The sequence below is a fragment of the Cucurbita pepo genome, unplaced genomic scaffold, assembly GCF_002806865.2.
Source record: "Cucurbita pepo subsp. pepo cultivar mu-cu-16 unplaced genomic scaffold, ASM280686v2 Cp4.1_scaffold000136, whole genome shotgun sequence".
Taxonomy (NCBI): domain Eukaryota; kingdom Viridiplantae; phylum Streptophyta; class Magnoliopsida; order Cucurbitales; family Cucurbitaceae; genus Cucurbita; species Cucurbita pepo.
The window spans coordinates 69,905-92,686 of NW_019646437.1; the positions used below are offsets into that span (position 1 = coordinate 69,905).

At 36.0% G+C, this 22,782-nt stretch overlaps 2 protein-coding genes across 5 annotated transcripts; one reads left to right on the forward strand and one right to left on the reverse strand.

The window, feature by feature from the left end:
* Window positions 1-1,027: 1,027 nt before the first annotated feature.
* LOC111784002 (peptidyl-prolyl cis-trans isomerase NIMA-interacting 4) lies at window positions 1,028-3,310 on the reverse strand. 2 transcript variants are annotated; one of them, XM_023664824.1, is made up of 3 exons: window positions 3,272-3,290; window positions 1,495-1,791; window positions 1,182-1,351 (listed from the first exon to the last, which is right to left on the reverse strand). In XM_023664824.1, exons 2-3 carry the CDS (start codon window positions 1,646-1,648, stop codon window positions 1,197-1,199), a joined length of 309 nt encoding a protein of 102 aa, XP_023520592.1. In that variant the 5' UTR covers window positions 1,649-1,791; window positions 3,272-3,290; the 3' UTR covers window positions 1,182-1,196. The 2 variants fall into 2 exon arrangements, with proteins under 2 accessions (XP_023520593.1, XP_023520592.1); XM_023664825.1 differs by lacking the exon at window positions 1,495-1,791 and having other exon boundaries at window positions 1,028-1,351; window positions 2,975-3,310.
* Window positions 3,311-6,995: 3,685 nt separating this feature from the next.
* LOC111783995 (cell division cycle and apoptosis regulator protein 1-like) lies at window positions 6,996-19,649 on the forward strand. 3 transcript variants are annotated; one of them, XM_023664815.1, is made up of 21 exons: window positions 6,998-7,135; window positions 7,267-7,373; window positions 8,071-8,268; window positions 11,074-11,370; window positions 11,513-11,616; window positions 11,845-12,570; window positions 12,666-12,711; window positions 13,662-13,754; window positions 13,842-13,897; window positions 14,459-14,576; window positions 15,346-15,557; window positions 15,641-15,704; window positions 15,823-15,996; window positions 16,568-17,620; window positions 17,720-17,794; window positions 17,936-18,010; window positions 18,089-18,379; window positions 18,721-19,011; window positions 19,101-19,142; window positions 19,254-19,316; window positions 19,406-19,649. In XM_023664815.1, exons 2-21 carry the CDS (start codon window positions 7,299-7,301, stop codon window positions 19,493-19,495), a joined length of 4,143 nt encoding a protein of 1,380 aa, XP_023520583.1. In that variant the 5' UTR covers window positions 6,998-7,135; window positions 7,267-7,298; the 3' UTR covers window positions 19,496-19,649. The 3 variants fall into 3 exon arrangements, with proteins under 3 accessions (XP_023520585.1, XP_023520583.1, XP_023520584.1); XM_023664816.1 differs by having other exon boundaries at window positions 6,998-7,373; XM_023664817.1 differs by lacking the exons at window positions 19,101-19,142; window positions 19,254-19,316; window positions 19,406-19,649 and having other exon boundaries at window positions 6,996-7,135; window positions 18,740-18,943.
* Window positions 19,650-22,782: the final 3,133 nt, after the last annotated feature.

Here is a 22,782-nt window from a genome sequence, read left to right on the forward strand (position 1 = left end):
TGTACATGTAAAATAGAAAACCATTGCCAAAGATTAATGGTTCAATCCTCCACCTCCACAATTATTTAGCTTAAAAGAAAACTTTAAGAAAGACTAAACGGCAGTTGCCTTAAACAACGGAGATTATGTTTGTTTCAACTTTAACCATATAAGCTAAGGACTTCGGTAAACCGATTGAATACTAAGTTAGTTCCTTTGTTCGTCCAACCATTTACACAGCTCAAAACAAATCAGCTACATATAGGTTACTATGGAATAATAACAACACTTCTCAATGACAACAGCCCTATCCCTATATAACTTTTCATCAAACCCATGAAAATACTCTGCTTCAACACAAACTGACCTCAACCACCCATGACACCATTCATACACCTAAACACAAGAAAATAAAAGGGATATACATATTCTCGGTCTCTCTATCAAAGTCTTTAAATGTATCCCATAAATGTCTTGATAATCTTATGTGTACAAGTAATACACCATCTGAGCATTAAATTATAAGAAACAAGACCTATCTTGGGAAGCCAATTTACTAGAGAGGGATAAAACATTCAGCCCTTGGAATGAAATTCAGTTGCCTAGCACATAGAATTCAAAAAAAGGATTGCTTCTATTGTTACTTTGTCCCTCCTCATGAGCATCCTAACTAGCTTACAAAGTACAAAATCTTAATTAATTACATAGTACTGTAGGCTAAATCAAAAACCTTTGAAGTTTAAAAGGCAATCTTAAGATATTAATATTCCAAGTAACCCCATCAGTGACTTTGAGACCTAATATGCAATAAGGTAACAAAATATCGTTTAGATCATTAGTAAATTCATAGTGGTTATCTCCGGCATTTACCAATTCACCACATTTAAAAAAAGAAGATGAATGTAATAATCTTTCCTCTTCGAAACTGTTAGGAATCACGGATCTCCACAATTGTACAATATTGTCCACTTTGAGCATAAGCTTCCCCAAAAACATCATCCCAATGGAGATGTATTCCTTACTTATAAATCTATGATCATTCCTAAATTAGCGAATGTGGGACTCCCTCCCAACAATCCTCGACAAAAACTACAGAAGGGTTGAGGAAAACAAATTTAAATGACCTAGAGTACCAATTCACCGAAAGGATATAATATCAAGCATCTGTAACTAAATACTCAAGTCAGTTTTTCTTTAACAGAACTGCAAATGATCGACTAATCGACGAGGCCAAAAGTAAGAAGAAGAAAAAGACATCCAACCTTAGCAAACTCAGCAGGAGGAACCTTGTCCCCATTGCTAAGCCAACCCTCCTGCAACTTCTTGTACGCTTCATTGATTTTACCCTGCTTCTCGCACAGTATATGCCTTGCTAAACAACAAATTCAAGGAAAACAAAATAAGAATCGTCGACCGAAATCCCTTAACCTCCAGAGATTGAGCGTAAACGCAATTTCTACCCCTGTAAATAGGATTGAAGAAAGGGAAATAGAAAAGAGAGAAAAAGAGAGAAACCTTTGACATAAGTGCAAGTTCCAAGGCCATCGGAAGCAGCTTTTCCGGATTTTCCCTTCCCTTTGGAAGCACTTTCATCGGCTCCGGAAGCTGCTTGCTTCGCCTTCCCCTTCCCTTTACCACCCGCGTCCTTTGCCTTCGAATCTTTCCCCATGAGCTACACAGTGGATTCAATTGCAGAGAAATTCCAAGTGATATCGATTATCACGCAACTCGTATAAATCTAGTAAATATCCAAAGAAAGAATCTTGGACAGAATCGAACAAGATTAATCGAGCTACACTTTGGGGTTTGCACCTTGGGNTTTTTTTTTTTTTTTTTTTTTTTTTTTTTTTTTTTTTTTTTTTTTTTTTTTTTTTTGTTAATTACTCGTCGGAGTCAAAATCATCAAAATTGAATATTCCTCACAGTATTATTGGAAAACTACTATCTGGGGTTTTCACCAAGTGCTTTAAATGGTCATATTGGGGCTTTCAAATTAGGGTTTCAATTTTTAGCTCGGGTATGCGTAGATCTCCTTTTTTTTTTTCTTTTAAATCAAAGTCCTAGGGTTGTTTTGTACGTAAATATTAAGATATTAGAAAAAGAAAGTAATTTTTCATAACTTCCCTACTTTAGATGGAAAAGTCGAAGCCGTACTCTAATGGAAAGCAAACCAAAAATTAGCTAACAAAAAAACCATTTTTCGGGGTTGTTTACTAATAATATGTGTGGAAACCATCAAATTTAAACATTCTCACAATAATGTAGAAAAAAATTTATCCTAACTTGGTTTTTTTCTCTACGAGAGCTCTCCGTGACTCAACTAGAGTTTCTAAATTTGGCTTTATGTTTTAAGCTCATATATACGACCTTCATGCTTTTTTTTCTTCAAAATTTAACCCATAATGCTATTTCTTGATTCCTATGAAAATTTTAAGATAATACAAAAAGAAAGTAGCTTTTCAGAGCACAAATAAAAAGTCAGTCGATGGTACCCGACAGAAAATGAACTAAAAATTGGTTAAGTGCGAAACAATTTTTTTAGTATTAGCTACTAATCATACGTGTCAAAACAATCAAATTTAAACATTCCTCACAATAGTGTCAAAAAGTTTTGACCATAACTTTTTTTTTTACCGAATGCTCAAGTTAGCTTAATTAGGATATGCTATTTTTCTTCAAATTTCAAGTCCTGTGATGTTTCCTGTGAAAATTTTAAGATATTAGAAAGAGAAAGTAGTTTTTCGAAAATGTTCGAAAACAGGAACAAAAAGTCACATATGGTACACCGACAAAAAACGAACAAAAAAATGGTCAAGAGTGAAACAATTTTTCGTTGTAGGCTACTGATTATACGTGTCAAAATCATCAAATTTGAACATTTCTCGCAATAATGTCAAAACCATCAAGTTTTTTTTTTTTTTTTAGTGTTCTAAATGACTCAATTAGGGTTTTAGTATTAAGCTCATATTAGTGTGTTCTAAAGAAAGAGAGAAACCTTTGACATAAGTGCAAGTTCCAAGGCCATCGGAAGCAGCTTTTCCGGATTTTCCCTTCCCTTTGGAAGCACTTTCATCGGCTCCGGAAGCTGCTTGCTTCGCCTTCCCCTTCCCTTTACCACCCGCGTCCTTTGCCTTCGAATCTTTCCCCATGAGCTACACAGTGGATTCAATTGCAGAGAAATTCCAAGTGATATCGATTATCACGCAACTCGTATAAATCTAGTAAATATCCAAAGAAAGAATCTTGGACAGAATCGAACAAGATTAATCGAGCTACACTTTGGGGTTTGCACCTTGGGAGGTTTTTAGGGTTTAAAACAAGATTAATCGAGAGTCTAAATGGATTTAGTTTACTATTTTAATTGATTTAATTATTAATTTACAGTTGTAATTTATTTATCTTCTATTCCAAAGTTTTAATGGTCACAAAAATAAACCATTGAATTGAAAAATAAAAAAATAAAAAAAAATTAAACTAATAAAAATATCGACTTTCTAATTCATACAAAGTTACATGCTTTTTTCGTCCTAATATTGTTCCTATGAAAATATTAACTAGCTTTTCAAAACTGCCCTAAAACATGAACAAAAAGCGTTGATGAGACTCGATGAAGAATGAATCGAAAATTGGACGAGAGCGAAAAAAAAGTTGGGCATTGGTTAATAATCGTACGTGTCCAAATCATCAAATTTGAACATCCCTCACAGTAATGTTTGAAAAATGTTANTTTTTTTTTTTTTTTTTTTTTTTTTTTTTTTTTTTTTTTTTTTTTGTTAATTACTCGTTGTAGTCAAAATCATCAAAATTGAATATTCCTCACAATAATATTGGAAAACTACTATCGGTAACTCGGGTTTTCACCAAATGCTCTAAATTGCCATATTTGGGCTTTTAAATTAGGGTTTCAATTTTTAGCTCGTGTATACGTAGCTTTATCTTTTTTTTTTTCTTTGAAATCAAAGTCCTAGGGTTGTCTTGTATGTAAATATTAAGATATTAGAAAAATAAAGTAATTTTTTCATAACTTCCCTACTGTAGATGGAAAACTCGAAGTGGTACTCTGACCGAAAGCAAACAAAAAATTAGCAAACAACAAAACCACTTTTCGGGTTGTTTACTAATAATGTGTCAAAACCATCAAATTTTAACATTCCTCACAATAATGTAGAAAAAAATTGATAGTAACTTGATTTTTTTCTCTACGATCTCTCAGTGACTCAATTAGGGTTTCTAAATTTTGCTCTCTGTTTTAACCTCATATATACGACCTTTAGGCTTTTTTTTCCTTCAAAATTTAACCTTTAATTCCTATGAAAATTTTAAGATAATACAAAAAGAAAGTAGCTTTTCAGAGCACAAATAAAAAGTCAGTCGATGGTACCCGACAGAAAATGAACTAAAAATTGGTTAAGTGCGAAACAATTTTTTTAGTATTAGCTACTAATCATACGTGTCAAAACAATCAAATTTAAACATTCCTCACAATAGTGTCAAAAAGTTTTGACCATAACTTTTTTTTTTACCGAATGCTCAAGTTAGCTTAATTAGGATATGCTATTTTTCTTCAAATTTCAAGTCCTGTGATGTTTCCTGTGAAAATTTTAAGATATTAGAAAGAGAAAGTAGTTTTTCGAAAATGTTCGAAAACAGGAACAAAAAGTCACATATGGTACACCGACAAAAAACGAACAAAAAAATGGTCAAGAGTGAAACAATTTTTCGTTGTAGGCTACTGATTATACGTGTCAAAATCATCAAATTTGAACATTTCTCGCAATAATGTCAAAACCATCAAGTTTTTTTTTTTTTTTTAGTGTTCTAAATGACTCAATTAGGGTTTTAGTATTAAGCTCATATTAGTGTGTTCTAAAGAGGGATTAGTCTTTCAAAACTACCCCTAAAGTACGAACAAAAAGTTAGCAATAGTACCCCAAATGAAAAATGATCCGAAAATTGGCCAAGAGCAAAACTTATTTTATGTCTTGGCTAATGATCATACGTGTCAAAACCACCAAAATTGAACATTCCTCACAACAATGTTAAAAAATATTGACCATAACTCTGTTTTTTGCACTGAATGCTCTAAATTTCCCAAATTGGGTTTCTGAATTAGGGTTTTGATTTTAAGCTCATATATGCCGTTATAGGCTCTTTTTCTTCTAAATATAAGTCCTAGTACTTTTTCGTATGAAAAAATTAAGATATTAGAAAAAATAATAGTTTTTTTTCTGAACGGCCCTAAAACACAAACAAAAAGTCGTCGTACCTAGAAGGAAAGTGAGCCTAAAATATGTCAACACAAACCATTTTTTAGTGTTGCTAGGGATCATACCTGCCAAAACCATCAAATTTGATCATTCCTCACAATAATGTAGAAAAATATTGACCTTGACCAAAAATTTTCACCGACGGCTTTAAATTGCTCAATTTAGGTTTTCAAATTAGGATTTCGACTTTAAGCTCATATATTGTCACGACCCGATTTTTACGAGTCGTAACTTGTTAAAAACTAGAAAAATAGATGTTATAATTTTTTACTTTTTAAAATAAAATATAAATACATTTTATTTACGAATTCAAAATAAAATTTGAATACAATGGGTTAGTAAACAACTTAAAACAATTAAAAAAAAAGGGTGTGGATGGGTAATGCACCTGATCCAGATCTTCTTCCATCCTCGACCAGCTTTTTCTTGTCATGTGAATAACATGGGAGAATAAGAATGAGTACAATAACTAAGTAGCCTACTTGTAGGCTTTTAATCATGTCCTTAAGGTATGCTAGGGTACCACACTCTTTCTTGTCATGTTTTTGTTCTTGTCCTGAGAACTTAGGTCCCTAGGTTTTATTCTTGAGTTCCGAGTTCTTGCTATAATCTTGCCTAATGACCTTGGACCTTAGTTATGAGGTTCTGGGTTTTTAGTTCCGGAAACTTGATCTTGATCCATATTCTAGTCCTTGACCTTGATTTTGTGTCTTGGTTCTGGTTCTTATTTCTCTTTTAGTTCCCTGTGACACTCCCCTAAGATTTAGGGTACAAGACATGAACTTTGACAACCTGTTTCCAAGACTTTATGTGTTTTAAGTCACACAATTTTAACCTACGTCAAAGACTTCATGTGTTTCAAACAACGTAGTATAATGCTATATCCAAGGCTTCATGTGTTCCTTACGATACAGTTTGAAATCTACACTCGAGGCTTCTTACGTTCTAAGCGATGTAGTCTAAGACCTATGTCCAGACTTCATATGTTCCAAGCGACACGATCTGAAAATTTTTGTCCAATACTTCATATGTCGCAAACAATATAGTCTAAATACCTATGCTAAGGCTTCATACACTTCAAGTTGTGTAGTCTGAAACTTGCATCCAAGGCTTTTGATAAGGAATCAGTACAAGCAAGAATGATCATGTCAAGTTTGAATGATTCTAACATGCAATCTAAATTACACAAAATTCAAAGAAACTTAGCCCTTGGCTAAAGGAAAGGTAAGAATATACAACCCTAATGATAACTTCAAAAGAAAGTAAGATTTGAATTACCTTGTTAATCAAATATCTCAAGGCAAGAACACTAAAATTTTTTATCGTACGTGGGTCGTGTGTGGGGAAGTACCATACATCCAACCCTGCCCAAAACTTGAAAGAACTTAAGGTCATGTTACGATTTTAAAGGATAAGTCCCAATCATGTTATGTGTGTGATAGCATTACTAACCCCAACAGTGGGGTGACTTGATGAGTATTTCTTAAAATACTCAAACCATGTACTACCCTAAAGTCCGGTAGACAGTAGTATGCGTTGATTTTCATTTTTTTTTTTCATGTTTCGTATTCAAATAGAAAAAAATAAAAAAAATGAAAAGTATGCATATTAATTTTCTTTTGAGAATTGACAATAAATTAATAAATAGAAGATACTAAAATTAGGATTTAACGGACATTAAAATATTAAATGTTCAAAATAAGACTAAAATAATATTTTAAGTGGAGATAATATAAATCAAATCTGTAAGCTTCCCAGTCCATCTTCTTGGTGTTAGGGTTTCTTATATAACTCGCCAAGCCTTATTGACGAGCTTCAGTTCGTTGGGTTCGAGTATCGTATCTCTCGACCCAGAATCAATTAATCTTCGATCATTATTCCTCCGTTTGGTAATCTTGATGCCACTTTTCAAGTTTCAATCTCCCTTATAATGTCATGGTGCTGTCAATTTCGGTGTGACGATGGCTTAATCCTTCAAACGAGAATTTCTAATTTATAGCTTCTTGGATTTTCACCTTAGGGTTCCTCCGTTGTTGCTGAACGTGATAGAATATGTACTCGTCTAGAGGCAGTGGTAACTACGGACAGCAGTCATCATATGCTGCGCAGACTGGATATGGCCAAAATGTACGCTCTCCGCTTTCTTTTCCACTTCTGCATGTCTTTCAAACCGTAATCATGGATTTGATCGTCGATTTTTGATCGATTGATACGTTTTCCTTTTTATATTCAATTTCTGCATGTCTTCTGTACCTTAACATTATCTTGACATTTTATTTTGGCACCCCAATCGTCAATTTTTGATGGTGTGATACGCTCTCCAAGTTACCATGTCGTGGTTACAATTTTGTTCAGGACGTGTGTTATGTGATATATCTAGTTCTCTCATGCGCTGAAAACCTGTTTTGGTTTGGGTTTAGCAAACGCTGTTGACTCGATAACGTTTCTCCATGTTCTATTTTCAGTAGCGGATAGCTTACCCATTATTTTGACCTTCTATTTTCTTTGTATAAATCTAGCATTGATGAATATCGTGTTATGCGGTTTTCCATTCCTTTTATTTCAACATTCAATAGTTTATGTCTGTTTTCAGGGATATTTAAGTATAAGGAAGTATAAAAATGGGAAATGATTTTTGTCAACATGATCAGAGTATACTCCTCCCCTTGAGTTTAGAGATTCAAATCTCCACACTCTACAATTGTTGTACCGAAAAAATAGGAAATGATTATTCCTCCTTTTTCTTTTTTTGTGGATTTGTAAACTTTTATTTCTACTTTCGTCCTTGTTCTCATATTATGACAATTTTCTGGTGCTTTTGTAGTTGGGTAGTGTCTACCCTGGGAATTCTGTTGGGGGACCTGACTCGCAACAGCACTCCATGGCCTCTAGGCACTCCTCAATGTTGGGAGCTTCACAGGAAGCTGATACTGCATATAGGTCACATCCATCAAGCACCACTCATTATGGAGGGCAGTATAGTTCTGTGTACAGCTCAGTTGCATTGAGTAGCAAACCACAGGTTGGGTTCTCGCTCATTTGATTGTATTTTCCCTTGGACTATTATATTATTCTTGTATCACATCTTTTAAGCCAGTGAGTTGCTTAGCCTAAATTTACTAGGATATGGGGAAGTGGATTTCATAGTATGAAAGAATTGACAATCATCATGGTTTTGTTCAAACGTTCTGTTCATGTTATGGTGAAGATTTATTGCCCTTTTCCTTGAGCTTGCACTCTTTCCAATGTTGTGTTCTTGTGAAATTTATAAAGTACTTTATTAAGATTCAGTCCATTAGATTGCAAATATCCCTACCTTCTTATAAGGGGGGAAGCTGGTTACAAATTGGTGTCTGATAAATAAATAGAATACCTCTTAGTTACCTTTGGTTAAAGATAGTTCTTGACTAACATAGCAACGTAGCAACCTTCCCAATAAGGAAGGAACGCTCCAATTATATCATAGGGTAAAGATGGGTGCTTGCGAAGAATCTGATTACAGCGTATAAGAATCTGATTACAGCGTATAAGAATCTGAAAACATACATTTTGAATGTATGTTTTTTTAAATGAGAAATAATACTTTTTATTGATGATTGAAAAGATAAAAAGGAGTACAAAAGCTTCAAAGTCTACAAAGTGTAGACTGAGAAACAATAAGAAAAAAAGAAAAGGGAAAACTAAAGATCGCCCCTAGAAAAGAAGCCCCCCAATTGTTGGAAATATCATTAAGAAATTAGACAACATAAATATTATACAAGGAATTCCAAGGAGAACCTTTGACCTTAATTAATTCAAAATGATCTACACCATTAAGGAATTAATCTAAATTTATTTGATTTCTTTCCCACCAAATCTCCTATAGGTTTGCTTTGGTAGCATCAATTCAAAGAATCTTAGCTTTTGTGAAAGAGATGGACTGCAAAGGAGGTGCTAAATTGAGCAGGAATCCTCTCCGAAATCTCACTCATATTATATTGATGGGAAAAAAGCATTCCACCAATATATGAATATGGAAAGTGAAACAAAATATGGACAGTGAAACAAAATATGGTTATGATCTTCTGGATTTAAGATCCTTACTGAAAGTCCATTCATTTTCTCTTTTCAGAAACAATTTTGTCCTCAATTAAGAACTGTGAGTATTCCTTGCCTAATCTCAATCACAGCTACTGACCTTGCAAAATTTGTTTGTCTAGGAAACTCATAGGATTTAAACCCCAGGTAAGTGGTTATCATGGTTTGTGAACCCGTTCCTTTTAAAGATCATTTATTTTTCCACTAGCCTCAATGGCCACTAGGCAAATCTGTGGAAGTTGATATTTAGATGAATTTGGAACATTAAATGTATTGGATATGTTAAGAATTTTTAGTAGGTTGGTCATGCAAACATTGGGCCCAATTGTTTCAACAACAACTTCCTTGTGTATATGAACGATCTGCAGCAAGGTTCTTAGCTTCCACATTTAGACCAAAGTACTTTCCCTTCCTTTGAAACATGAAATTCACTTTTAATATATCAGTGGAAAGTAGCAATTTATACCCTAAAGTTCATAACTGGGAGAGAAACCAAAAGATACATACAAAATAGGCCTCATTTGTTTTTTGATGCCTCTGTATTCTTTCATTTTTTTTCCGTCAATGAAGTGTGGTGGTTCATATAAAAAAAGGCCTCAAGTGTATCTTTTTAGTTACAAGAGTAAATAATTTTTTAGCCTAAAAACTATATATATATATAGATATATATAAAGAAATAAAGAAATCAACCTTGTGGGTCAGGGTAGAAGAAATTCCCTCCTAAGAAAACTTTTGCACGAGAGCTCCATATAGGTTGATGAAAGAAGGGATGTTATTTGTAAAAAAAGATTTTTGTAAGACACTTCAACATGTTATCAATAATGGAGGACATTGCTAAAACTATTTGGGCTTCAATCTGCACTAAGAGAGCACCATCTTGAGTTTCTTTCCAACANCACGAGAGCTCCATATAGGTTGATGAAAGAAGGGATGTTATTCGTAAAAAAAGATTTTTGTAAGACACTTCAACATGTTATCAATAATGGAGGACATTGCTAAAACTATTTATGGGCTTCAATCTGCACTAAGAGAGCACCATCTTGAGTTTCTTTCTAAAAAAAAATGCCATATAAAAGCTCTAATTGCACATCCAAAGACGGTGAAGGTGGCTTCGAGGCCTTTCTAATAGAAAGGTGTGGTGTAAGCCTTGAGAGCCTCATTTTAAATGGAATGAAATCATAAATTGAATAATATTGTATTCCTAGCTCTGTATTCTTATTGTAAAACCACAACTTTTAAAATTATAATTGGAAACAATATCTAAAAGATTAGGGAAATAGACAAAGAATACAGAAAATTATTGAGTAATAGCGAAGGAAAATTATGGGAAAAAGAAACTAGAAGACATATTTCTACCATCTTTCACTTGTTTCTTTATCGTATTCTTGTTTTTGTGTTACTTCATGGGCTTGATTTGATTAGCGTGTTACCGAAGGCTAGGCGAGCTAGCCTATTTTGGTTGAGAATTTCTTACTAGAAGCATGAATACCTTTTTTTTTTTGGATGGTTTGGCTGTAACATAATCAATAGCCATCTGAATATGAGTTTTGAGGACAGCAACTCTCTTTTGCAGATAGTTAATTTGTTGCGTCTATGAGTTATCAATTAGTTGTTTCTGTAGATTTTATAATAATGTTCAAAAATTGGAATTGCATATTACATTTTGCATTAGAGGTTTCTTTGTCTTAGTATCGCCAGTTTCTTATTATCCAGCATCAACTAAATTATTGAGCTATTTTTCTGAATACAGGGTCCTCCACTGAGTGCCAAAGGGAGTAGTGTGGCATCAGCTTTGGACGGTCGAGGAGGCTATGCCCCAGCCGTTCCTGATTCCCCCAAGTATCTGTCAAGTGACTATATATCATCTTCAAACCATGGCTATGGTCATAGAACTGATCAGTTGTTCACTGAAAAGGTCACTGAATATCCTACTCTTGATAGGCGGCAATATAGTGAGCATCAGAGTGCTTATTTAGGGAGGGATTTGAAAACTGATGCAGCTGGTAGATTTTCTGAATCTACTGTTGGCTTTGGGCATCAACGTCATGTATGGTTTCTATAGGAAATTTTTTTTGGCCATACTTTGTTTCTTTCTCAAGTTTTTTTTTTTTTTTTTTCAGAAAATGAGCTTTGGTTATTCAGTTTCTGCATGTTTTCTTGATGGTATTCTCTCTATTGTATTCCAACAGGCTGACTCGTATGACCGTGTTGACCAGATGTCCTTGCTTCGTCAAGAGCAGTTGCTAAAAGCTCAATCTCTGCAATCAGCAGATGCCCTTGATGGGAGCTCAAGGTACCGTACTTTTGTCAGCACATTTTTTTGTTGCATTTAGACAAGGTTGGTTTGCTTTTCCTATGGAAATTTGGAAGTCTGTGGTTGTATGACTCATCCAATAGTCAAAAAGATATAACAGCTAAATTCTTCAGGTTTTTCATTCTTCTTTTATTTGTGTTAATCTATACAATGAATGAGATGATTGTCTGTTTCTTATGACGCTAAGTAGCCGGACATTTCTGGCAGACAAAATGATTATCTTGCAGCAAAGGCTGCTGTTAGTCGTCATTCCACCCAAGAACTTCTCTCTTATGGAGTAAGAGTAGATGCCGATCCTCGCAATGTGTCAGTGCTTAATGCTTCTTATGGTGGACAACACTCGACATCAATTTTAGGGGCTGCTCCGCGTAGAAATGTGGATGAACTTATCTACACCCAGAGTTCATCAAATCCAGGTTATGGAGTGAGCTTGCCACCAGGTAGAGACTATGCTGCAGGGAAGGGCCTTCATGGAACTTCTCTTGAGTCAGATTATTCAGGTAGTATGTTGACACGTAAAAGCCATCCAAGGATGGATGAGCACAAAGATAATAGAGCTGGTTATCTTCGGGAATTCGAGCTTAGGGGGGAGGATCACCAAAGGGAGCGTTTTCGCATGAGAGAGAAAGAAAGAGACAGGGAGAAGGCACGCGAACGAGAACGGGAACGGGAACGGGAACGTGAACGTGAACGTGAACGGCGAGAACGTGAACGTGAACGGGATAGAGAACGAGAAAGAGAACGGGAAAGAGAACGGGAAAGAGAGCGCATCTTGGAAAGGCAGAAAGAAAGAGACAGAGATCTCAAATGTGGGCCTGAAATTAGGCGTGAACGCACTCCACCAAGAGTTTCTAAGGACAGACATGGTTCCTCTTTGTCAAAGGAGAGGAGACCATTACGCCGAGATTCTCCGCATTTTGAAGCTTTGCATAGGTGGATCTTGATGTTTATTTGATCCTCCTATAGTTCCCCATGCAGAATCTTTTATTGGTCCGTTTTAACTAACTCGGTGTTCTTTAATGCTGAAGGCATCACTCACCTGTTAAAGAAAAAAGGAGAGAATATGTCTGCAAGGTAAAAAGATCTGGAGCTCAGTCATTCAATGATTTTGACAAGATATATCTCATTAAATATCTGGTTCCTTCCTGTTCGAGTACTTTAGGGGCTGGGCTTTATAGGATTTAATTCGCTTGCTCCAGATTTTCTCCTCATTCTCTCCATTGCTTCTTGGCTCTGGAATTAGTGTGGAAGCCTCAAATTATCTAAACCTTGGTTCTTCTCCCCCTTTTGTATATTGTTGCATCTGATTCAGAGTTCCCTCACTTTCCAGAATTTGTTTTTCCCCATTGGTTTTCTTGTTTTGTTTTTCATTGGTTGCTTGGATTCCGTTTGTTCATTACCTTCCTTGGCAAAAACAAGGGTTTCCGAGATTCTTCATGTTTCAAAAGTTTCTCTTGCAATTTTCTTGTTCAGTCCTCTATTTGCTCCAACAAGATTCCATTTGTTCATTGCCTACCTCCACTTTCCCACTTTTGTGGAACAAATTACTCTGACATTTCTTTTTTCCCCCCCTATTTGATTCCATTATTACTTGGATTCCATTTGCTCATTTCCCCTTGAGTCCCCATTCTTCTTTAACCATCTGCTTTTTAAAGCATATAGTTCGTTTTGCAATCGTGATAAGATCATGCCTTGTTTCTGGGAGCAGCGTGGCCAATCTTCTGAGCTCCTGGAATACATTTGGAGTTGATCTTTATCTTGTACATCCGTTGTTTATCTAAAAATGCTGGAATTATTTGTTTTTCGTTTTAATTTGACTTGAATGATCTTTAATTTTTCCCGTATGTATAATGATTGGTAAGAACATGTTAGGATTGTGATAATCTCATGAAATAAAATTGTTTTTACTTCCCCAAGGGAATGCTTGTTTATCTGTTCTTTGAGCTTTCTTCTTACTTTTGCATGATTGTGGTTTTCTTTCTGTTGCAACCAAAGATTCGATTCTTGCCTTCCATCACTTGCAGGTGTACGCGCACAGTTTAATAGATGTACAGCGGGATTATTTGTCATTAGAAAAGCGATATCCCCGACTCTTTGTATCCCCAGAGTTTTCAAAGGTGCATACATCATGTTTTACGTGTTTTAGGAGATTTCATAATTGATTGATGGTGGATCTTTGGACCTGATGTTTTCAGTTAATCTAGGTTATTGTGAATTGGCCAAAGGAGACACTCAACCTTTCCCTTCATACTCCTGTCAGGTATTTATCTTTTCCTCATGTAGTTTGAAACTTTTCTTGTAGCTTCTTCGAGAGAGTTCATGCTCATTTTTATTTCCCCCACTCTTCCTTCTGTCAAAGCTGACGGTTGGAAATTGTATTATATGGCTTATTTGGGTTGAGCATTTTATTTCTATCTACTTTGTGCATGTCTTTGTCCACGCTTATTCTGCATCAAGCACAAGTTGCATTTTTATTTTATTTTTTTTTATTTTCCTCTCAATGCGGGTTCTGCCACTTTGATGGAGCTTCTGGGTTTTATGAAAAACAAAAATCATCAGCAAAGGTTTCATTTATTTCATCAAGGACGAGGTGACATGATAAAAACAGAAATTTAACCTATCTCCTAATTTTCCAACGCTATATAATTACCTGATTTTTTTTAATTTTAATTTTTTTTATTTATAAGAGAGTTTCTCGAGCATCTGTCTCCTCTTTGCATACTTGTGGATTTTATGATTCTGAGTTTTGAATAATCGATTGTTGATGAAAGAGTGTATTAGGAAAGAAAAATGGCAATCTAATTCCTTCTTGTTGCTACAGTTTCGAACATGATTTTATTGAAGAAGGGACTGTATCTGGCTCAAAAGTGCTTTCCGATGAGCTTAAGGCTAGAGAACCTGAGAAATCAGATCATATGAATATAGTATGGAATGTGAAGGTAGGTTGCTTGGAACATCTCTCTAATGTTTTCTACAATCACTCTGTTTCTCATGAAATATCCCTTTATGTTCTTGTCCCTTCTGCAAACTTTTTTGTTCTCTGATTTTCAGTGTGTTATTCAAAGAAGTATAATCTGCTGGCCAATTTATGCCTTCACCATCTTTAATGGTCCTTTTCTTCTTGCATTGTCCCCTTAAAAATTTTGGTTATTTATTTATTTATTTATTTATTTTTTTTATGTCCTTACAAATGTTAGAACACAAATTTATTTCCCTGAAAGATGTATATTGAAGATATACCAAGGACAAGGAAATGTTTTCTTTGGAGATATGCTTGCTGCTGCTGTTCTCTGTTATATTTGAATGGAGGAAAATGATGTTTTATTGTCCAATTTTTTTCCGATAAGAACAGACACTACACTTGTTCTTAGCTAGAAGGCCAATAAAGGTTTTATTATGGACCAAGTTTTGGAAACCCTGCTTGAGCATTGAAGATTTAACCACTTTGTTTTTAGCCACCTAAATTATGTATGCAGAATGAGGAAGATGAAGTGGATGCTAATGAATCATAGTAGATACATGCATTAATTCACAAAAAAGACTGGTCAAGTTGTACATGAACAACTTTATCTGAACATATTTTTCTCATTGCGATGGATCATTTTAGTTTTTATTCTCCTCTTCACATTCATTTTGAATTTAAACCAGGTGAAGAAAAAATAGTTTAGTATCCTGGTGCTTATGTATTTATATTATCTCCTGGATCAGATTATTTTGATGAGTGGTATCAGCAAAAATGCTCTTGAGGAGTTATCATCTGAGAGAAGTTCCGAAGACCGCATACCCCACTTTTGCAATATCCTTAGGTTTGCCATTCTTAAGAAAGACCGCAGTTTCATGGCAATTGGTGGTCCATGGCAATCGTCTGATGGTGGTGATCCTTCAGTTGATGCTGACGCTTTAGTTCAAACGGCCCTTAGGTTTGTGCTATGTCCTACTTGTGTTTGTATGCGAGAGAGAGAGCATTGCTGTTTTGTCTTACTTGTGCCTTCTTCATATCCAGATATGCAAAGGATGTTACGCAACTAGACTTGCAAAACTGCCACCATTGGAATCGTTTCCTAGAGGTTCGTATGTACAATACTGTTAATCCCTGATTGTGTTTTGTGCTCGTATATTGAGTATCTAATTTTGTTTATTTTTCAAGATTAAAGTGCTGACACTAGAGGGTATTTGTCTCATCAGATACATTATGATAGATATGGCAAGGATGGGGTTTTCAGCCATAAAGAAGTCTCTGTACTACTTGTTCCAGATTTGTCTGATTGTCTCCCTTCATTAAATGTGTGGAAGGAACAATGGCTTGCACATAAAAAGACTGTTGCTGAGAGAGAGCGTCACATTGTACTGAAAAAGGAGGTTGGTGTTTATATTGCTTTAAGTAGAAGCTTCCATGAATATTGGGGCATTATTTTTCTGAAGAACTTGTGGCTGTTAGCAAGGTATTAATGAAAACAACTTTTTAAATGCTTCCATGTTTAATGGCAACTTGGACTGGATCATTCCAAAAGACAAGGATGATATTCCAGCTGCTGTGTCATTATTGGGATAAACTTTTAATAGGACAGAGATTGCCAAACATGCAATAATATTATGAATTTCCTATTTATATAATTTACTGGAATTTGTATATATAATTTACCATCCTTAAGATTCCTTGATTCCTTTCAAGCCTATATGTATATATATATTGGTATTGTGTGCTTTTCCAAATAGAAGTTATCTATTTGAAGTTTATTCTGCATTGCTCTTAGGAAGTTAAAAACTAGCCTTTCTTGTGGGGCGCATTTTTGTTTAGTCCTTTACTAATTCATTATCCTTGTATTTCCAAGCCTTGGATAACATGGCAGCCTTTTGTCTCATACTAAATTTATGACTCAGGATTTTCTTTTTATATTTCTGCACTAATATAACAATGTTGAATTCTCAGATATCCAAGGAGGCAAAGGAAGGGATGGAAGATGATAAGGTGTCAACCAATCAAGCAGACATAGATGAAAAGGAAAAGAGTGACAACGGAGACAAAAGGAATACATCCGAGGGAAGGGGTAATGAAAGCAAGGATGCTGAGAATGTTGAGAAACCAGATCAAGGAGAAGCTGCTGGTGATACACAGAAAGTTGGCACTGTGAAATCTGGAAAAAAGAAGATTGTCAAGAAGATTGTCAAAAAGGCCAAAACGGTTGGTGATGTAGCCAGCAAGAATAATGTCAAGCTGGATGAAAAGGCTAGTGGAGAGAAGAACTCTGACATTCCTTCGGATCAACCTTCCAGTGATTCTCCTGCTGTGAAGACATTTGGAAGGAAAAAGGTAACTAAACGGGTGGGCAAAAGTCCTCAAAATGAAAAAAATAAAGATATACTTCCAAAAGTAGAAAATGAAATGGACTGCTCTGAGGATAAGTCTAAGGATAATTCAGACCTCCATGCAACAGTGGGTCAAGATACTACTGTTGTGAAAACAACTGTGAAAAAGAAAGTTATTAAGAGGGTTCCTAAAAAAAAAGTTACTGCTGTGGTATCTAGCGAGGAAGTTTCTAAAAAAGATGAAGATGGTGATGGGAACGAGAAGAAGGTTACAACAGATGAAACACAGGATGTGGAGAAGTCCACTATAGATGATAAACAAGAAACGATGATTCCTCAATCAAAGTCGACATCGCCTACTTCATTGAAACCTCGTGATTCTGTAAGTTTGAATAAGGCTGAGAAAGAGAATGTGAAGAATGACAATGAAACTGGCAAGGAAATCAGTCCTGTGACCAATTCGATTGACAAACAAAAAGTTGGTGAGAAGGATAGCGGTAACAGAAAGAGAGAAAAATCTAGAGATAGCGAACAATCAAAAGATGAGAAAGAGAAAATGGGTAAAGACGAGTCTAGAAGCAAACCAAACAAAGAATTAAAAGAAAAGAGAAAGCCTGAAGAACCTCATCGACATCCGGGGTTGATACTACAGACAAAATGCAGCAAGGATTCCAAAGTAGGTTGATTTTAGCCAGATCCATTTACATTAACAGTTTGACATTGATCCTACAACAACATATCTTAATTATATCACTTGTTTCAATATGCAATACAGTTTCGGTCATTGTCGCTTTCCCTTGACTCACTCTTGGAGTATACAGACAAAGACATTGAAGAATCAACTTTTGAGGTACCCGTCCTGCAGATAGGAAGATATTCACTGTCTTCTCTTCCTAAAAATTTTCTGTTAAAATCTTCTTACTTACTGATTGAAGGCAATATTTACTGGTTTATTGCTATACTTACATTGCGTTTTCTTTTCCCTTCACAGCTTTCACTCTTTGCTGAATCACTCTATGAAATGCTTCAGTATCAGATGGGATCCCGTATTTTAACTTTCCTCCAGGTTTGTTTGAGTCAGTTAAATTATTGTTCTGATGATTAAAGCTTTACATATTTATTCTATCTTTTATGTTGGCAATAGAAATTGCGTGCCAAATTTGTGGCAAAGAGAAATCAGCGAAAGAGGCAACGTGAAGAAATCCAAAAGGGGGAAGACAAATCATCACCGAAACGGCCAAAGACTACCGACATTCCTATTGAAAATCAATCTATCGAACCAGAAACATTACATCTATCTCAAGCAGGTGCTGAAACACCTGCAGTGGAGGGGAGTGACTCTGCTGGTCATGTTGATGAGATAAAGATGGAAACTGAAACAGATAACGGTGAAGACCCAGAAGAAGATCCTGAAGAAGATGAGGAACTGGGCGACGTAAGTTCTCAACACAATTCAACTAATAATGAGGCATCTCTCTTTTCTCTCTTTCCATCCCCATCACAGAATCATTTGGAAAGAAATATGTGCTGCTTACTGTGAATTTAATGTTAAAGGTCAAAAATTAAGTTTATTATTTGAGGCGGGACCATCTCAGAAAGGTTCATGTCTAGGCTCTGGAATGTGCGGTGTGCCTGTGCTCTTCTACTTTATTTCTATGTCTAATGTATTGTATTATATAGTTTAGATCTCTAATGTATTGAGTTTAATTATTCTATAAAATTCTTTTTCATGAGATAATATTTTGAGATCATGTTATGTTTTCCTTGTGATAATAGAATGAAACGGATGCTACAGTTGAAACTAATGATGAAAAGGATGCTACAATGCAAACCAATGGAGAGGATGCCAAGACTGAATTGAACGAAGAGGCAAAGGCAACAGCAAATGTTGAGCCTGAAAAAGTTGCAGCAAATCAACCTGACAAAGCCATGGTGTTGAACCAGGAGACTCTTAGCAAGAAAACGACAGAGTCCGATAAAAGAGGGGCAGAAGAAGAGTCGAAGAAGAAAGAAGTTTCGCTTTCGCCTCCCAAAGAGGCAGCAGCGGTAGACAAGGAGCTACTGCAGGTGCTTTATGAACCTTTCCAACTTCTTCAAAATTAGAATTAGTTTGCGGAAACTTATTCATTCTTTCTAATTATGGTTCTCTGAAACAGGCTTTCAGGTTCTTTGATCGAAACTTGGTTGGGTATATTCGGGTAAATCTAATTGTTCTTTCGAACTTCTCTATTCGGAACACGAACTCAGATTTTCTCTAGTAATGGAATTGAAGATTCACATTAAACAGTCAAGTTTGTGTGGTGTATCAGGTTGAAGATATGAGAATGATGATCCACAATTTGGGGAAGTTCCTTTCGCACAGGGATGTAAAGGTGGGTAGGAAATAACATCATTCTAGCATCGTACTTGTGAATACAAATCTTGATAATAATGTCTTTTCCTTCCCCTACAAATGTATCAGGAACTTGTGCACAGTGCATTGTTGGAGAGCAATACTGGAAGAGACGATCGGATCCTCTATGGGAAACTTGTACGAATGTCTGACATTTGAAATTATAGTTTAGTATAGTATTGTTAGCTTTTTTGCCTGAAACTTAGAAAAGATTTGGGCGCTTTTGAATTTTTCCATGTTCATATTACATTCACACTTTCATCCGTTGAAGATAAATTCGATTTCTATTTTCTCGGAACCTATTAGATTCAAACTTGGATTATTCTTTTTAATTGCCTCTCTTTTAAACAATCACGAGCATAATTTGTCAAAGCCTTTGTAACCTTTTTTTCATGTAATACTAAACAGATTGGTTAGAATATATATATATATATATATATATATATATATATATATATACTCACTGCCACTCAAAGGCAACGTGTATATATCAGTGCTACCGATGTTTTTATTTTAAGTTTAGTCTTTATTATAAGTTTAGTCTCTAAATTTGTATGTAAAGATTTATTTATTGTGTAACAATTTTAGATTTCTATTTCATTTTATGTGGAAATGTATAAAAAACTTTATCATAAAAATATAAGCTTGGTAACATAGAGTGAAAATGTCCTATACTAACTCTAAAACGACAAACTATTCTATGCGTGTGCAGTCTCCTAGGTTATGATGTCACCATTAGTCGTACAAGAGAAGAGGAGTATTTTAAGTACCTTTAATGGTCGAGTATTTTAGAAATACTCGACCCCGCTATTGGAGTTAGGTGCAAGCACATATAATCATGAGTGAGATTTATTATATCAGTCTATATTCCTTCGGCGGCTATCTTAAGCGGGTAATTGGATGTGTATTTACTATTTTACACACGACCAATACGTGCGAGTATGGTCCCACTAGTCGGTTCGTGCACACCTTCTGAACCCCTTTCTTGTCGGGCGAACATTCTCTGGCAGCTGTTGATATTGAAGACCTTTTAGGATTAGCGGTCGTCATAGCAGCATTATGGTAAACATAATGATCATTTCCCTACTTTGTAACGTACGTTTCTGTACCATCATTAAAGGAGAAGGGGTATCCCATGATGCATGAACACATAATGATGCATGAAGTCTCAACATTTTTTTCCTTTCATTATCATGTATAACAGACCCTCTTTTTCCTTAATGTCATATCATTTTATCATACCTCCACGTATATATCGGGGTTGTGCATTATACCAATTCATCGTAATGCATATCAATCATATCATATATCATAAGCTTATCATATTGTAAGGACCCTAAATTTTACCTATTTAATCTAAGGTCATTATTATATCTTGAAATGCGGAATTTACATTAAATGGGCTCTTATCATGAATGCGACTTACGCTGGCCTTTTATTACCTCGTGAAAAACGAATAAAAGGGAAAGAAAGGAAAAAGAACAACACTGAAACAACTGTCTTATACTACCCTATGATTTATTATGCGATTACTATTCAACCTATTCTAACCTATACTAATGATGCAAACCGGAATTCAACCTAAACTAACCTATACTTTGAATGCAAACGAAATTCAACCTATTCTAACCTATACTACGAAATGGAAAACAACTATCATATGCATGTGCCACGGTCTCGGGATGTGCGATGCCGCCGTCGATTTCACATGGGTGCCTTGCCTTTATTTGAAAAATATAGTAGCACGAGGCTTGAGTATTTCTAGAATACTCAGTAAGTAACCCCCTATCGGGGTTATGCAACACTCACATGCAATGAGATGATGGGACCTATATTTCAATCTGTCTTCCTACGGTGTTGTTCTAACGGGTAAATTTGGACGTGTACCATATACTCTACACACAGTCCATACGTGGCATGAGGTCCCCATTACTTCTACCTTATCATAAATGAATATAACCCCGCGATCATCTTTCATGCTTAACGTGTCATTTCTCATTTTCAGTCTACGTATCATACATAATCCTACCGGGGTTATATTTCAAGCAATTTACCGTATTTCATGTCATACATTTCATGCTGTTTACATTCAAATATTTCGTACAATCATGCATAATCATTTAGGAACATCATAAACGTCATAAGCACTACATATCACGTCATACTGAACAACATACATTCACGTTCACAAGATTACGTACTTAAGCAGAACAGTCTAAAATACAATTTAATGACACGTGCGAATCCACGGACACGTGCCAACATACAACAAACAACGCGTAACCTACGACGGGTGAGCCACTTACTTGGTAGGCGTTAGCCGAAGTACTCCCTAAAATATAAACGTAAGCTCCTAGCTCCTCGTATACGTCCTACGCTTCTGTTGGTGGTTGGTTCCTATTGGATCATTCGACACCTTCGTTAGTATTTCACAAACATAATTAATTTTCAACTTGAATTTGTGAAATACCTTAAAATGATATATTTTACCTTAAACGGGGTTGAAACTAAGTCCGGGAGGGTCGAAACAGTGACAAACAGGTCAAAAATATGTTTCCTAAGCCAAATAAGTCGCCGAGCCAATTAAGCTGCCAGAGCCGAGGGGTGTCGCGTTGCAGACGTGCCATGTGGCACAACCAGAGGGCAACGCGTGTGCAGCGGTCTCATGACGAGGCACGGGTTGTCGGGTCGAGCGCGTGGATTTTCGGTTGCAGTCGCGAGTCTGGGTTGACCGCGAGTAATGGATCTGGCCTAGACTGAAAGCAAACGTCTGCAGGTGGGCTGGGCTGTGAGCGTCGGGTATTGGATTGGGCTTGCGGGTCTCAGGTCGACTGGGTTTTTGGTCTCGGGTCGCGGCTGATGGGTTAGGCCGTAATTGGGCTTTCTGGTTTGGGCTGAGGCAATTGGGCCGCGAGGGTGTCGTCAGTCGAGGTTTGGACTAGAGTGGGTTGGACTCGGTTCGGTTCGCGGGAGTCCGGCCCTCGGGTCGGACTTCGTCTTCTTCGCTCAGTTACACGAAATTTTTTGGCGACCTCTCTCTCTCCTCGGTAACGTCGTTCCGACGTCCTTTTTTCTCATTTTTCCTACATTTCCGTGTCTCCTCCCCTTAATCCCGTTTATGGTGTTTGTTTGGTTCGTAAGGTCCTCACACTCTCGGATCTGAGAGGGTTCGAAAATCCGACGTTCTGTCTCCCTTACCTGATATGAATCGAACAACTGATCACGTGCATGTACCCGAAGGACCGATTACAAGAAGCAAGGTTAAGAAGATTCAAGAGGCCTATACATTGCATCTTCAAAAGCTAGCTAGTGTACCGGTTGAAACAAAGACTTTTGAGCCCAAAAATCTTTATAGCATTAGCATATCAAATCAAGAAGATAATGGAGTGGCTGATATTGGAAAGTAATTAGAAGACTTGCCTTTGGTAGTTGAATTACCAATTAAG

Excerpts from the sequence above, each read along its gene's own strand:
- LOC111783995 (XM_023664816.1), top strand. The coding sequence starts at position 7,299 with ATGTACTCGTCTAGAGGCAGTGGTAACTACGGACAGCAGTCATCATAT. Across the intron at positions 11,371-11,512 it reads GCTTTGGGCATCAACGTCAT|GCTGACTCGTATGACCGTGT; the intron begins GTATGGTTTCTA and ends GTATTCCAACAG. Across the intron at positions 13,755-13,841 it reads TATCCCCAGAGTTTTCAAAG|GTTATTGTGAATTGGCCAAA; the intron begins GTGCATACATCA and ends CAGTTAATCTAG.
- LOC111784002 (XM_023664825.1), bottom strand. The coding sequence starts at position 3,128 with ATGGGGAAAGATTCGAAGGCAAAGGACGCGGGTGGTAAAGGGAAGGGG. Across the intron at positions 1,352-2,974 it reads AACTTGCACTTATGTCAAAG|CAAGGCATATACTGTGCGAG; the intron begins GTTTCTCTCTTT and ends TTTGTTGTTTAG.